The sequence below is a fragment of the Streptopelia decaocto genome (assembly GCF_964273445.1).
Source record: "Streptopelia decaocto genome assembly, chromosome: 3".
Classification (NCBI taxonomy): domain Eukaryota; kingdom Metazoa; phylum Chordata; class Aves; order Columbiformes; family Columbidae; genus Streptopelia; species Streptopelia decaocto.
In genome coordinates, this window is record NC_138656.1 from 10063167 (window position 1) to 10080059 (window position 16893).

The window sequence follows — 16893 nt, forward strand, 5'->3', positions numbered from 1 at the left end:
GTTAAGCAGCATTCTTTATTTTGTCAGTGCTGGGGAACACTGGGGATCATCCTCCGTAAAGTGCTCCAAACACTGGATGCTCTTGCTTTGCTTATATTCACGTAATTATTACATATGCATTACAATTTTTGAAAATTTTGGAATACAGAACTTCTATACTAAGAAATAATTGATAGTGTTAGTTACAATTGTTTAGTTTCTTACTTACAGTACCTCTATTAATTATTAGCTAAATACAAACTAACACTCTGCTTCTAAACAATGTATCACTTAATCTTCTGCCTCCCTCTCGTCATGCAGAAGGATCTAAAACTTGAAAAATATCCCCTCATTTTGCAAGTGGTCAGAAAGCAATTATCTCATGTCAATTGGTTAATGATGGGTATGTCCTTTATAACTTAATCACAGTATACGTTGATTTGGCAGCTTCTCTTCACGGGGCCTGCCAGCTGGCCACACCTTGGCTGTGGGGCACCCATGGGCCCCTCGCACCCTGCGATGGTGGCACCTGTGAGGACACTGACATGCTGTAGCTGTGGGACAGTTGTGGGGCCTCTCAAATGGCAGTTGTGAGTCACTCACGGGGCCTCCCACACCCTGGAATGGCAGGGACTCCTGAGGGCTGAGGGAGCTGGGGTTGTTTAGTCTAGAGAAGAGGAGGCTCAGAGGTGACCTCACCACTCTCTAGAACTACCTGAAGGGAAGTTATAGCCAGGTGGGGATTGGTCTCTTCTCCCAGGCAGTTAGCAATAGGACAAGGGGGCATGGGCTTAAACTCTGCCAGGGGAAATTTAGGCTGGATATTAGAAAGAAATTCTTTACAGAGAGAGTGGTCAGGCATTGGAATGGCTGCCCAGGGAGGTGGTGGACTCGCCGTCCCTGGAGGTTTTTAAACTCAGATTGGACATGGCACTTAGTGCCATGATCTAATAAACGGACTAGAGATGGACCAAGGGTTGGACTCGATGATCTCTGAGGTCTTTTCCAACCCAGTCGATTCTGTGATTCTGTGACTCCTAAATGGCGGCGCCCCCGCTCTAGGACACCGCGGGATGGCACTGGGAGTCACCCCCAGCCCGGGTCTGGCTGGCAGCACCTCCGCTCCGAGGCCGCCCCCACAGGCCGTCGCGGCTCCTGAGGGAACGGAACCGCAACCCTAAGCGCGGGCGGGCAGGGGCAGCCCCTTCCGCCGGCCGCGGCGGCGGCTCCTCCCCCGGTCGGCGGGGAGAGGCGGTGCCTGGTCCCCTCCCACCGCCTTCGTTGCCGCCGCCCGGGCCGCTTCCTGCGCCGCGCCGCCCTGCCCTGCGCGGGGGGGAGCGACGTGTCGCCGCGGAGGCGCTGGCGCCGCGCTAGGCCGCGCCGCCCGCCCGGCGCCGCAGGTAGGCAGGGGGAGCTCCCCGCCCGGCCGGCCGCCCGCTGCCAGGCCGCCGGTGCAGGTGCCTCCCCGCCTCCGCCCGCGGCCGGGGGGAGGGGGGATCTCACGGAGAGCGGCCAGGAAAGTTGAATTTTCCCGGGTGCCCTTTGTCTTCGCGGCCCGGGCGCGGTGAGGGGCGGCCCGGGGCCGTGTGAGGGAGAGGAGGGTGTGAGGGAAGGGGCGCCAACTTTGAGGCGCGGGGGAATGCTGCACCGGTCTGCGTTTTGTTTTTTTTTTTTTTTCTCCTGCAAATTTAGGATTTGTATTTCCATGGTAACCCCCCGGTGGGAAACGGGTGGTGTCTGAACTCCGTGCCCATCCCTGGCGGGGAGGCGCTGAGTGTGTGGAAGTGCCAGGGTTAAGCCAGGCTTTGCTGGGCTGCCCTGAGCACGGCGGTCGCCGCCCTCCCTCATGCGGGCTCTCCCCTTTAGGTCACCGACGTGCCGTCCCCCCAGCTCCCAGGCCAGGTGGTTTTCCGTGAGATGCGACAGGGAGAGATATGACGACGGCCTCCCCGAGATACGCCCGGCGTGTCCTTGCTAAGGTACGTCTGGCTCCATACGAGGCAATGCCGTGCTCGCCAGGTGTGGATTTTGTGAGCAGCTGGTGCTGGTGTGGGAAAGTAACATTTGGGGCAGGTGTTCGGGTTTTTTCTCTGTAACGCTGGCATGTGACACCCATGTTAATGGCGAATGGGATGGGGAGAGCTAAAGGATTTGTTGGTTCCAAAAAATGTTTTTTAGGATTGTGGTGGTTCCTGGGTTTATAGACAGTCCTAAAACTGTGTGCATAGACAAATGTAGTTTCTTACCTTTCCTTACTGTAATTTTTCAAAGACGGTATGTCATGATTAGAGAAATACCCATATGTGTTTGTAAAATACTGATCTCTTGCACTTTCAACAAAAAATTAACTTTCTCTCTATTTGACTGTCCAGTTTTGGACATAGTATTTTATTGATTCTCCTTTCCTTCTCCATTTTTCTTAACTTTTATCAGTACTTCGGATTTCTGTTACAGACCATCGAGTGATCCCAAATATTTGAAGTACCTTTTTTAAAGTAAATGAAAATATTTAGTTGCTTACTGATTTGCATGTATGCTTTTGAGAGTTCTAAGTGCAGGTGGTGTCTTGACTTCACCGTCTTACTCTATCTGATGGAGTCCTGACCAAGAAGTTGTCCTATGAACTTCTGTGCAGCTGTGCTCCTGTGCAACCACAGATGCTTTGTGGCCCTGTGAAAAAATACTCTTACTAAAAAAACCTGACTGCAGTATGTTAATTGTTGTTGTGGCTGCAGCAGTTGCTACTTTAGCCTGAGAGCCAGTGTGACTCTTTCCCAAACTGTAGTGTAGACAAAAGCTATAGTTCCCTTGAAATCCTCTGGGCATAGGATGGTGCTTCTGTTGGGTAGGAAAACAATGCCTAAAGTGAACTAGTTGACAGGAGATCTATGGCTGTCTAAGCAAAAGCTGCTGTGCATCGTGTGGGCAGCCTCACTAGTGAGGTCTGAAGGCATGCTGAGGAGCAGCTCTACCTCTCCCATCCCACTTGCTGGTAACAGGATCCATCCTGGGTGTCCCTGTGTATTCAGTACTGTCTTTCTCTGTAGTAGGAGTTGGCACATGTGGAGGATTTTTGCCTTCGTGTTGGCAGCACAAACTTCACAGGAAAGGAAGCGGATGCACATTTCCAAGGTTGAACAGGAATATTGTTTGCCTGAGAAGTGTAAGGAGTCACTAGAGAGAGTAGAGAAAGCAGACCACAGACTTGCTTTTTGTCAGTTTGAGTGGCAAGAAGTTGGGAAATGGAATCATGTAGGTATCATTTCTTCTTTTGGGACAGCAACTCTATGTAGAGGCCACTTCTGCTTTCCTTCTTCAGTCTCTGGGGGAGATGAGGACCTGCGAGTTTTTCAAGAAGAGTGAAGGGCCATGAACATATTATCTGGCTGTCTGGGAGACTCAGTTTTCTTTTGGTTTCTATTTTTTTTTTTTAACACTTTATTTTGCTTATTCCACGTTTTATTTTATGAATATAACATAGAGAAAGGGTGATCATGAGTGTATGTTCTACATATATATGATTAAGTCCAGAGAAATATTTACCTGCATGTCTAAGACTTGTCTTCCCCATATTTTTAACTTTCTGTACCCACCTTATCTAGGTTTTAAAAAAAATATCTAAGTATTTTTTTTTCAAATGGTAAAGAATCTATAATGTATTTCTGAAGTACTCCAAAATGGCAGATCCATTTATAGATCAGATGTTCCAAAATATTCATCTTTGGATAGAGAAAAAGCTAGGGTATTTCAACTATTAATCTAGTTCTTAAATAAAGGAGCCGCTTTGGACATGGGAGTGTGTTAGAGGTTGGAGGTTGTTAGAGTTGGAGTAGCATATCTTGTGTTTTGTAATATGACAGAGAGTTCCCATCAGTTTTACACACTTACTGTATGCAGCGGTGTAAGACCTTCCTATTATTTTTTGGCATTCTAAATTAGAATAACCATACTGTCTTTTGCGTTTATAGGAATATTTGTACTTCTTGTAAATGGAAGCTATTTGAGGGATGTAAAGGAAGTGACATGAATAGAGGTGATCTGTTTCATTTGAGCTTCTGTTGGCCAGGTAGTAATACCACAAGAGCTGTCAACAGACATGGGTGGCACCCTCTGGTGCTCACCAAGGTGATGTTTGGATGGTCTTGTTTGCTGAGTACTGGCCCTGCAGAGTGATTTACTGCCTCCCACCAGTGGTCTGGCATTCTGTGTCAACACCGCTTGATAAAACTTGCTATGAGGTATGCTGTGCCTGCTTTTGGTTAATGCCTGGTCTCAGCTTTTTGCATAATGTCAGAACTACTAAATATTTTTATCTGGCTCTTTCATAGCTACTTGCAGTTTTTCAGGGCTTTGGTTAGGCTTCGGAAAGACATGATTCTCATGAAAAATCGCATTTTTAGAAAATTAGTTTCAGATTAACAGATTGAGCGTAACCCCACTAAAGACACCAAGTGGAGAGCCTGCACAAGGAAGCTTGCTGTTGGTGCGAATTGCTGCCAGCTTCTGTCAAACCCCTGTTGTAAAGTCAGGACCTTAGTGTTACGGTTTTTGCTGTGGCTGGTGCAGTTCTTCTGCCTTCCCTCAAAATGTCACTACTCTGCAGTCTCTGCTTTTGACAGACTTCTAGCTGAAATGCCTGACAGGGCTTCTTGATCTTTGTTCAGATGCATGTACCTCTGTGGAGCTATACAAGATGCTCATATTTCACCATTTTCCAAGGGGATAATGCACACTGTAATGCTGATGCCTGCAAAAACGAGTACAAAGTAATTTCTCATCTTGTGTGATAGTGTGGGAAACTAACCACAAGGCACTTTCTTTTCTGACATATATTTTTACTGCTTTTGTTAATTGTTTCTGCGTGATTCTGCCACCCCTGGCATGGAAGAACTTGGCGCATAATGACCTAAATATCTGTAGGAAGGTCTGTTCCTCCAGCACAGAATCTGCCTTCCAATTTCAAATTACTGTTCATCACTTGGAAGTTAGGTTTCCAGATGACGGGAAGTGCATTTGGTACATTGGGTGTATCACAGATGTTTCATTTAATCGTTTTATTCAGTACCTGAATAAAAGCGAAATACTAGTTTTAAGATAGTTTGTCTATAGCGAGATAAATTGCTTTCCAGTTTTTGACAAAGTGTTTGTGTATTGTACCTTTGTAAATTATTCTAAATAACGCGTACATGCATTCAGATAATGATACATTGTTCAGTGATGGGGCTTTTTGGGGTGATTTTTTTCAGAGGATCTGATTCTTGTATTTAAAGAAGTGAAGCTCAGCTAAAGTTTGGTGTGTAGGTTTTGTTTGTTTGTTGGTTTTTTTTTTTAATTTAGTGCTCGGGTGACTTCAGCTGGGGAGGACAAAAGAAAATGGTTCAAAACACAATAATACGAAAATCTGATGCTGTTTTACCATGGCTGTTTTACCTGGTAGTTGACCCACAGTGCTTTGCAGTGGGCTTGCAACTGTCTTGTTCTTTCTTTGTAGTCAGATTACTTTTTTCTTTGCCTATTGCTCTGCATTGAGGAGAGGGTTTTGAGATGGCATTATGAAAAAGTCAGTATAAGAGGAGAGTGGTGGCATTACTCGTTCGGCTCTACAAGTGCTTTTGCTTTTTCACAGTCCACATTATGCAGTTTGCTGAGAAAGTAGCACAGTCTGGCTCAGCACTGTCCAAGGAATTACAGGGTATGCTGGATCGTAACAGCGTGTGTGGCTAAGTAGGGCTGATGAGAATTGGAGGTAACTCATATATAGCTTCCTTGTGAGGTTGCCTTCATCCCAGCAAGGCTCATCTATATGGTCATCACTCACGTTAACTTCACAGACAAGGTACAGCCTCAGCGTGGGGACACGAGAATTGAGATACCATTAAAAGATGTGCAGTATGCACTGAAATACATATGTGCTCGTGAATACAAATACATGTATACTTATGAGGCTTTCAGATTGGCCAGGTATACACAGACTTTTCTCCAACTTGTTTAAGGAGGTTTGATGCTGAAGTGTGCACTGAATGTAGATGGCCTGCCATAGGGGCAAATCGTAGCTGTCCTCCCACTCGAGCCTCATCGTCACCCTGACATTCATGTGCTTTCTGCTCTGAAACCCCAGGATGAAAATAGATGTTCAGAAAGAGCTTGAGTTAGCAGAACAGCTTCCGCAGCTTTAACCTCATTCTCTGAAACTGCTTAAACATTTCTGCTGAAAGCTAACCTTCTTGGCTTCCCTGCTGGGAGAGGGATGTCTGTCTTGGGCCACAGGGGCAAGTGTGGAAATTTTAGCCTGAGGAATTAGCTGGTTGAAATAAATTAAAAGCTTGTGTTAGTCCAGGCTGGTTCACATTGTCTTACAAAGCGGGTGTGTACTTTGCTCATACCATGGTTTCCTTGTTACAGGGTTAAATCCTGCTGATATAACAAAAAGATCTGTATAATGGTAGAGTGGGAAACCTGAACTTTTGAAAGCAGATTAAGTATATTAGACCAATAACAGCATGTTGTTGGCTGTCGAGGTCCTGGAAGGAATCCCTTGTGCATTTTTTTCTCTTAGTTATGTTTAAGGTGTCCTTTTCCGTAGTAAGTGTCTCTGGTATTTACCACTTCTAGAAATTGTGAAATATTTTGCTGTAGCATGACTTGTGGGTGGCTTCTGGTGGTTTTCTGTTTCAAAGGGTGTTGGGTAACCAAAACAGTACTTTAAATGTTTTGATGTCACTCTGTTGTTCCCAGACGAAGCCACAAAAAGGAGAAGGGACTTCAGCATGCTGTTCATGTTGACCAAGAAAAGCTCATTTTGACAAAGAAATATCTCCTTACCTTTGGGATGCATAGTATACCTCCTGAAAAGTACATAGTGGTATCCAAGTGTGGCTCATCATGGACTGTGTGGAATCCTTAAAGGAGAAGTTGCTCAGTGTTGTGTGGCCAGGTGGAAGCCCTGGGCTCTTTCCTCTGGGTGCTTAGTGTCTCTTCTTAGGTGCCACTATATTTGAAGCCAAAATCAAGTTTGGAGAGCAGATTCTATGAATTAGATGAGGGCTGGAGCCAATAAGATCCATGTTCCTGAGTGCCCCTTCTAGTACCAGCTGACTTATTAAAACTGTAAATTGGTTCAACTGAGTTGAAGGTATTACTAGTAGCTTATAGATTTATTTTCCCTTGGGAGGGAGATAACAGAGAAAGGAGAAAAACGTGTTTCTCTACTGTATAAATTGAGACTTACTTCAGGCACCTTGCAGGGATGATGCTGACTTAATAAATTCTGATTTATATTGTTAATACATGTTACAGCTTTACAAACTGAAGTGTGTGCACATGAATATTTCCAGTAAAAAAGTTTAACTCATGTAAAGCTGTTACCTTAAGTAGGAAATACAAAATTGGTTGATAATGCTAATGGAAAACCACCCAAGAATGAGGAAATATGTCGTTAATATCCATGAAGAGGTGAGGTTTCGTTTGCACCGTCTCTAGTATCGTGTTCATATAGAGATAATACTGGTTGTTTCAGTAGCGAGGACTTACTATCTGAAAAACAAAGTGTGCAAGTAATGCTCAGAATAATGGAAAGACAGTTTCTAAAGAACTTTATGCTAGTCTTAATACTTGAAAAACCAAGCATGTACTCAAGAGTTGTAACTGTCCTGTGCAATGACTTCTGAGTAATATGTGTTGTTGTTGGTTGTGGAAATTTCTTCTGACTGCTGAAACCTTGAGTGTGAAATGCAAGAGTCAGACAGTAGTCATCACAGAAACAACTCCTTGAAATTAATGTGATTAATACATTACTAACTGCGCAGATCTTCTACTTTGCTGACTGTACAGTATCCAGGCATGTGATTATTACATTTGTCATCACAGACATTTTATTGCATCCTGTACATCGTGCAGTTGTGTCATATCGTAGTTGCTAAGCGTGTTATTGAACAAGGATTTTTTTTTTAAATGGAGGAAGATGTAAGATTGTATTTGAAATACTGATCTTCATTTGTTCAGACTGTAAGAATTGTGTAAATTCAAATCATCAAAGCTGTTTTCATTGTTACAATGGTTGAATTTTAAAAAAGTTTTTAGATGTTATTGACGAGCAATATTAAGACATTACAGTGACAGTGTAATGTCATTTTTTAACTAAGGAAATTAATATTGTATGTGAAAAAAAGATTTAATATATTGAAGGCACAATGCAAATACAGCTATAATCCTGTATTTCCATCATTACTCATGTATCTAATCTGTAAAGTTTTCTATTGTGTTAGTTTAATACACATTGCTAGACAAAATGTGAGTAAATTGTGGGGATTACTGGAGAGAACAGAGTTAATCTAACCTGGTTTTAATTGTATATAATTTAAATATTGATGTCATTAAGTTACATAGTTGCAGATTCTTAATCTTGCCTGTATGCTCTTCTAAGTAGGAAGCTCAGGGGACTCAAGATTTTCTAATTCATTCGTCATAGCTTGTGTAGTTAACTACATTTACCTGCATTTCACTTGCATTTAAAGTGGAATGAGTCGAAATATTAGCAGTTTTGTTCTATATTAACACTGAGTTTCTTTTTTTGTAGTATGTTTAAATCAGCAAGTTTATATGTTGTCATGTTTTTAAAAATGCTGATTCGGTTGTCTATAAAATGTATTGTAGCACAAGGAACAGCTGTTCTGTTGGGGAATAAGTGAAGTTTTTTCAGTTGTCTGCAAGGTCCACATATGCAGAAGGGCTCAGGTGTAGGGCAGGATTTTTGTCTTCGTGTAGACTTGTCACATATTCCTTTGTAATTTGAATTTAGTTCAGGTAATTCTGTCTAGCTTTGTTTCTCTCTGAAGCTATACTTACTTGGCTGGTTTAAGGACTGCAGTTTGAGGAATGTCTGATTTGGGGCAGTACAAGTGGGTTTATTCCTGTGCAAATGGGGCTGTTCATTGAGGTTAATTATCCATAAGGCTCTGACTTATGAAGCTACTAGAATAGCTGTTAACTATGAATAATTTAGCACAGCATCATATTGCATGCCATTTAAGAAGGCCTCTGCCTGTGAATCCTTGTATCTTGTTGAAATCTACTCAATAGTGTGAAGGTTGCTGCTTGCACTGATATTTTGTTGTACTCTCTTAATTCTGTTTTAAGATTTGTCATTTTACAAAGGCAATGTGAATATTTCATGGTGGCAAGTAATTACCTGTGCAAGAGTAGGTATAGTTTGTTTTCGAAAACCTGAAGTATTGAATTAGTTTTCAGTGTTAAATTGTCTTTAAAATTTATTTTATATCTTGGACTGGCATAATGCAGTTAGCATTTTCTTCACTGAGATTTATGTAGTTGAGACAATTCACATCTTAAAATATTCTTTTAGGCAATACTTCATTGTGGGGGGATAGGCTTGCAAGCAAGAGTGCAAGATTTCAGTGCTTTCTACAAATCGCCTTAGTTGCTCATACATCTGGCTAGAGCAGACTGTGTCATATTACAGAGGCTTTTTCAGGAGAAAAACTGCAAATACAGGACTTTGAAGCAGTTCCAAAGGCAGATAAATTAACTGTATGCCTTTAGGAGACTTGATCATTGTAACTTAGTACGGGATGTGTTTTTTAAAAATGCTAAAATATAGTGTTTTGTCATTATCATAAACTAGATTTTTCACAAGAACACCCCAAAATATAAGGGAAGAGCTTAATAAAGGAAGTAGCAGCTTTGGAAAGCAGCCCTTTAGAAAGGGTTCTTGTGTATTTTCACCCCTTTTAAAAGTCCCTTCTAAAAATGTCATTGGAAGCACATTATTGTCCTTGTCTTGTGCATTGTCAGGCAGAGAGGCAAGTGACCGTCAGCAGTGGCACCTGATGGACAGAGGGCTGGCCACAATACGTGCTCACAGCGTTTGTTAGTCTTTATGGGCCTGTGCACTAGGGTGTTCTATTACAGCTGTACGTATCTTAACTCATCTTTAGGAATGTTTTGTAGGATGTGACCAACCTGGTTTGGAAAGCAGAACTTTTTTTTTTTTTTTTTCAAATGAAATTTCCTGTAATATTTGTGATGCTGTTAGAAGTTGACAGGGTGACGTACAGTTGTTCCTTGGTGCCTGCTTCAGCGATTAAAGATAAAATAGCCTTTTATCTTTTTGTGCTCCTTCACAGGGTAGTAAGTAATTTAGGTCTCCCTTAACGATTGGTGGTTAAATGTTAAGATCTTACTAGATGTGTTTATTTCTCTTCAAAGGCAAGGGTTCAGATCAGTCCCTTTGAACAGGCACTCTTTGAGCTGTACATTATGGGTCTCTTTTAATAAACTCTCAAATAATTCTGCAGTTTACTACTGATTCAACTGATAGTTTGATGGAAATGCAGCATTGTTTACAGGTGGAAAGAACTCATTATGTTGCTTAGCCCTGGTGTAAAATTTTTAAGGTTGGTTATTTTCAAATTGGGAGCTTGAAATTAAATGGAAAATTAGTGGGACTTTCCTTGCTCCTGAGATTTTTGATCTGTGTTTTAATTGTCATCTTTATACAATTGCTTTTTATGTTGAAATAAACTATAGACAGCCATGAAAAGTTGAATTGCCATTTTTCCTGCTTCAAGCGATAGAAAATGCCTGTGTTGTATGTATGGCATGTGCTCATGCTTTTCTGGTATTCGTGATATGCTGGTATTCTTCAGATTCTGATTTGTCTGAAATCTGATGATGATTTCAGTTACTATAAATCATTAATGATATATTCTATCTGCAGATAGCTGTTGCTGGGCTTGTCTGAATTGCAAATATAGGTTGCAGACCTCCTCCTTTGGAAAAAGGAGTGGACCTCCTGTTGCTGAGGTCCTGGCATTTTTTTTTAAACATATTATTTTTTTATTCATGCTGTGTGCAAGAAGAAGCTATCCTCCAAACCTAGGGGCGTGGGAGGAACCAGACTATAAAGTTATATTCTGCCTTTTATGTTGGCATTTAAAATAAACTTTTCCCTGTTGCTGTTGAAATGTGTCAGTTAAAGTGTTGCAAGTTACAAAATACAATGTAGCTGATGGAGTGCCATTGTTTTGATACAATCCCTAACCAGAACTTTATTAAAGATGTTGTATTTATTGTTTCTTACTTAGCTTTTACCAAGTGGTGATTTTATGCAATGGCATCAAGCCACAGTTCTTCACCAGTGCCTCAGTCAAACAGCAGTGATGCTTTCTTCAAAAAGGAAACGGACACCACCAAACGCTTTCGACCTGTGCAGTCACTGCCTGATGTGTGTCCCAAGGAACCTACAGGTAACGTCGGTCTCAAGGAGAGTGAAAATGCAGTTAAATTTGCTAATGCATTTACAATTGTTCAGTCAAATTTTCTCGTATACTGCCTGTAGCGTACTAAGCCATGGTCTTATTTCAAAGTGTGCTGTAATTCTACTTTATACCACCCTTTGTAGCAATGGGAGAGTCTTCCCATTTGCAGCTTGTTTTGACGTGTCCACATTATAGCTAGAATCTTGTTTGTGTGATTCCACAGTATGGTTATGATCTGTAGTACAGACAAGAGGAGAGTATATTCTGTCAGAGCCCGTAAAAATCCTGTCCAGTGTGCTTGGAGTCCAGTGTGCTTGGAGTCCAGCTGCATCACTTCTGTGAAACACCCCAGCCCTCTTACCGTGGGAAATAAGACCAAGACCTGTCTCTAGCACTATCGTAAAACCAGGTTTTTGTCACAATTGTAACTGCTGTGGTATACTAAAGCTAAGTTTATAAAAAGGGGTAGGTGGGGTAGGATCTTAAGAATTATGAAATATAATGCTAACAAATTTCAACTGTCATTCTGATAGAGTTCAGATTATTGAAAATAGTTTGTGGCTGGATTTTTTTTCTCTTCAGTACAGGCTAAGGATGTTGAGCTAAAATTTTTAACGAGTATGAATACAGCACTGTGTTCAAAACTTGTGTTAACAAATCTGGTAGAAGAAATGCAAGTTGAAGTGTTGCAGAAGGAGAATATTATGGGTCTTTTGCATTTTTAGTTGTGAAAATATAGTTTGCTTAAGAACTTCATTTTAGCAAAAAATACAACTTTGTTTCTCACCTTAACAAACTGTCTTGTCTTTTGTGCTGCAGGCGATTCCAGTAATTTATGTGACAGCCCATCTCTAGTTGCGGATCAGCACAGATGGACTATTTATCATTCCAAAGTCAATCTCCCAGCAGCACTAAATGATCCTAGGTTAGCAAAAAGGGAATCTGATTTCTTTACAAAAACATGGGGAGTGGACTTTGTGGACACTGAAGTCACGCCTTCATTCTACCTCCCACAGATCACCAAGGAACATTTTGCATTATACCAACAGGAAATCACTCCGGTAAGAACCCAAAATTAGCTACACATAGTACTAGGGTCCAGAAGGAGGTTTGAGATCCTTCTGTTTAGAGATTGTCCCTGCTAGCAGTCCGTCAAACAGTTAGCTGACAATTAATTTACTCTTCAGTGCTTGTTGAGTCTTAAGTATTTCTTGTTTTATAATCTCAGTATTCGTATTATGGAAAATGCTGTCTAAAATTCTTTCTAGGCAGTTTTTGTTGTGTTGTTTGGTTTGGTTTGTTTGTTTGTTTGTTTAATTTGTATATCTGAATACTGACCTCTGTGCCAGGGCTTACAGTTCATATTTATTAATTCTGATTATGAATTCTTCTTCTGTAAGGATTATTTGATTGGACTCTACAGCGCAACATAGCATTTTCAGACCTTTGGATCAAATATAAAACATGACTGTGCTGCAAGGGTTGGAGAGGTTTTTTAAGAGTCTCTGGTGTAAACAGTTATATATGAAGTTCTTAAAACTATGTATAGGCCTATTATCTCAATGGCTTCTTTTGTAACAGGAAAATTTAAGCTACATCTAAGGACACCAGGGCCAGTAGGAGACTTCTACAAACTCTTAAAATACAGGTGTCAGTAAGTATGTAGTATTCTTTTTTTTTTTTTTTTTAACTGAAAGAACATGTAGAAGTCTCCCACTGTTTTCTGCTTCCTTGGTTTGTAACTTTATAATTTTTTTTGCTTTTACAGGATTGGCTGGAGGAAGTGTTACTTGTTTAAATCATAGTTAAACTTTGTGAAAGGGAATTGTCTGTAAATGAACTGTTGCCATTAGTTCACACATTCAACAGCTAAAACGTTTAAGAACTCATCTGTTAACATTAGTGTGTAATGCAGTGACTGCTACATTTTGGGATGAGAGAACGGACCCATGATCTAGCTTCTAGCGGAGATCTAGCTGTTATAACATTGGTGTTCTTTAGAAATGTAATTTCTTACCACTATGGTCTCTTTGTTGCTTACACCTGTAATAAAAAAAAAATTGAAGCTCAGCATGGCAAAGCGAGATGTGTGGTTTCAGCAAGGTACTCATTAGTAAGATGTGGAAGCAATTTCTACTTTGGTCTGATTTAATTTAGCAATGAAAAAGTATTCATTGCGTGTTAGTGCAATTTCTAGATTAGACAGCAAATAAATGTTTGGATATGTAATTGTAATTGATCTATGGTTATATCTCATTACGTAGACAAGTTATTACACCTCTTCAGTAACTTTTGTGTTAATTTTCTCTTGAGATATAAAGATGCAGAAGAAACAACATATTGGCTACAAGTTGAAATTTTTGGTACCTGTTACCTGGACAAACATCATCTGAGCTTTTAAGAGGAAAAAAATACTATTGTGAACTTGTCAGAATTATTTGACCTAACAGAGTTATGTTTAACTGAAAATGTTCTTAGTGTACTGATTCAAAGAAAAGTGTGGGGTTTTTTTTAAGCCTCAGAATAATTCTTTAATATATTTTCTCTTTTACAGAGAGAGAAGGTTCATGAAAGATGCAAGAATGTTTGTACTCCTAAAGATACCTTTGACAGGACACTATTACACACGCACGGTACAGTCATAGCCTTCCTTTAGTCATTAAAAAGTAGTTTCTTTTTTGCATCAGTATATTATAGCATTCAATAATGAATACTATGATACACTGATCATCTCCTTTACTTGCTGGAGTGCTCCATGTGCAATAACAGCTGCTGCTGATTTCTTTGTAACAATAATTGAAATGGTTGACCAGAAGTATGCATGACCACTGCTAATATTTTATAGGTCAAAATGCTTGTGATACCTGCTTTTAAACTTTCCTTGGCCTGATTGCATTCATGGCAGGTCATTATGTCTCCAGCAGTATTTTCTTTAACTTCCTTTTATTTAAGATCCATTGAAACTGTTTCATCAAATTTTTAGCAGCTGTTTGACTTTGAGATGAAGAATGGCGGTGGTGGGCTCTGTCTTCTTTACACTCTCTCATCAGATATTTAAAACCATTGATAAGATCCTCCATGAGCTTTTCCAGGCTGAACACTCATCTCCCTCGGACTCTTCTCATAGTAAAAATGCCCTCGTCTCTTAATCATCTTTGTGGCCCTTCACTGGGCTTGCTCCAGTACATCTAGGTCTGTCTTGTACTGGGGAGCTTGGAACTGGCCACACTGTTCCAGATGTCTCACTAGTGATGAGTAGAGACGGAGATCACCTTCCCTCAACGCGCTGACAATGCTCTGCCTAATGCAGGCCAGGGTGCTTTGCCGCAAGAGTGCACTGCTGGCTCGTGGTCAGTTCGTTGTCTGCCAGGACCACAGGTCCCTCTCTGCAGGGATGCTTTCCAGCCTCTAGACCCCTGCAGTGTTCTGATGCCTGAGGTTATTAATCTCTAGGGGCAGGACTGCATTTTTCTATGTTGAACTTCATGAAGTTTTGCTTTGACCAGTTCTCTGCTTAGTATTTCTCTGATTACTGTTAGCAAAGACTACTCGGCAAACTTCTTTTGGTGTTCCCAGCTGTAGCAAGGCTGAATTTTGAGATTTTTAAGGAAGTAGTTCAGCTAATACGGAAGTAGACAAAGGAAGGCGAGATGCAAAATGAAAAGATAAGCAAAGGGAAAAGAAACACTCATAACCTGGAACAAACTTTTAATACTTAATCTATTTTAATGTATTTTCACAAAAATATTGGCACAAAAGTGTTCATTTACCAATCGCTGTTTGATCAGACTTGTCTGTATCAATGTCCACAGGTGATGCAGCAAGAAGTATTCAGTAGTGTACTCCTTTTGATCAGGTTCTTTCAATCGCTTTTCATCCTCCTTCTTTGTGCAAAAGGAAGCCCTTCTATAGGGTTTCTTTGTACTTGGTGTTATTTTGGAATAGCTGTTCATGAATGAGTCTGTTGGTGGCACTTATTGCAAAATGAAAGTTCCTTCTTCAGGCTTAGCTTAATCCATTTTGAAAGACGCTTTTGTTTTCTAAAAAGATAAAATTACTGTGTCACCAAAACAACAGTGAGCTTCTTGGTTAGATGGACATTTCCTAGTAGAAGCATCATTTGGTAAGCTGAAGCTCTGTGTTTACTGTGGTTTATTTTGTTAGTGTTGCTTGTCTAACTCTACCCCATATGACTTGGCCTTTCACTTTCATAAGAGCTGTTCTGTCCAAAGACTGAGGACAGCAGGATGATTCCTAGGTTGCCTTTTTATTTCAATACAAATGAAGTAACAAGCAAATAAAATAAGAAGCAAGGATGTAGAAGTGTGGGAGATAATGCTGATGAAGCATTTAACCTGTTTGTGAGGGATGAGTAGATTGTCCAGCTAAGGGCTTGTTGTTTTGAAATTCCTCACCTTTTTTGGCCTCAAGTGTGCACCTTCCTTCATGATGCACACTAAGTTAATGAGTAGGGAAGGAAAATGGGATTTAAAGTGAACCTCAGAAGTCTGATTTTGCTTTTTCTTCAAGTTCTGCTGGAGTGCAACAATGCATCTCTTTTCCCAGCTCAACTGTAGCGTCCTCTGCAGCTGTCAGGTCAGCTTACTTCATGGCAAGGGCTACTTCTGTGCTACTTGCTCAGCATGCCTGGGATTGTCCTCAGTCCTCATTCATCCTTCTTGCCAGCCTTTGTGCCTCCAGATGTTGTGCAGAAGTGGTTGTATGGACATCTTCAATCTGGAAAATTAAAATTGGGGTGATGTTAGAGGGACATTTTACTGGCCGTTGCCAGCTGCTTGAACAGCATATTAAGGAATGTGAAGAATTAAGTAGATTGCTTTGTATCACTGACATTTTCACTGTCAAAGCAGCCAAGTGTGAGCACCTTTGAGTACTCTAAGCATGAGACCTAAACCACAAAGAACAACAGGGTTTCAAAGAATCAGAATATTTCAGGTTGGACAGGACTTCAGAAGGTCTTTACTGAAACTGCCATCTCAAAGCCAGTTCAGCTGTGAGGTCAGGCCAAGCTGTTTAGAGCTTTATCCAATTGGGCCTTTAAAAACTCTTAAGAATGGAAAGTATCTAGCCCCTCTGGGCAGCCTGCTCCAGTGCTTCGATGTCCTCATAGTGAAAAAGGTTTCCCTTGTGTTCAATCAGAATCCTTCATTTTAATTTATAACCACTGTTCCCTGTCTGCCCCTGGTGAGGAACCTGGCATCATTGTCTTGGAAAGTTCCTCATAGTGTTTAACAGTGTTCAAGGTAATTGTTTTCCATTGTTTGCTCATGAATGACTACTTGTATTTTGTTTAATTTTAGATAAATCCAGGACAGATCTGGAACAAGTCCCTAAGGTATGGTTCCTGTGCACTCAAAGCTTTTATAAGGATTTCTCACATGTAGTCTTGAATATATGAATGTACTCTCTTCTTTGCAGAAATTTTGTCCAAGCTAATTACTTGAGTGGATTCTCAAGAGGGTCTGCAGTGCTCAGAATTTACAAAACCTAAGAACAATATGTTTTTCTTTCTTCTTCTTGTTTCCTGCGATCTTGATTTTTCTCTTTCTTAAAGTAGAATACAAATGCCATTATTTTTTTCATCTTTACTAGTAAAAACCTCAGAGCTGACAAAATT

The 16893-nt window shown here is 40.8% G+C and overlaps 1 protein-coding gene across 1 annotated transcript in view; it reads left to right on the forward strand.

The window, feature by feature from the left end:
• Positions 1-1258: 1258 nt before the first annotated feature.
• The window catches only part of VPS54 (VPS54 subunit of GARP complex), a 51204-nt gene continuing 35569 nt past the window's right edge, over positions 1259-16893 (forward strand). Inside the window, exons 1-6 of the mRNA XM_082049062.1 lie at positions 1259-1379; positions 1846-1958; positions 11082-11243; positions 12075-12316; positions 13810-13888; positions 16577-16611. Coding sequence (XP_081905188.1) covers positions 11108-11243; positions 12075-12316; positions 13810-13888; positions 16577-16611 — 492 coding nt within the window. The 5' untranslated portion in view covers positions 1259-1379; positions 1846-1958; positions 11082-11107. The remainder of the gene's footprint in view (positions 1380-1845; positions 1959-11081; positions 11244-12074; positions 12317-13809; positions 13889-16576; positions 16612-16893) is intronic.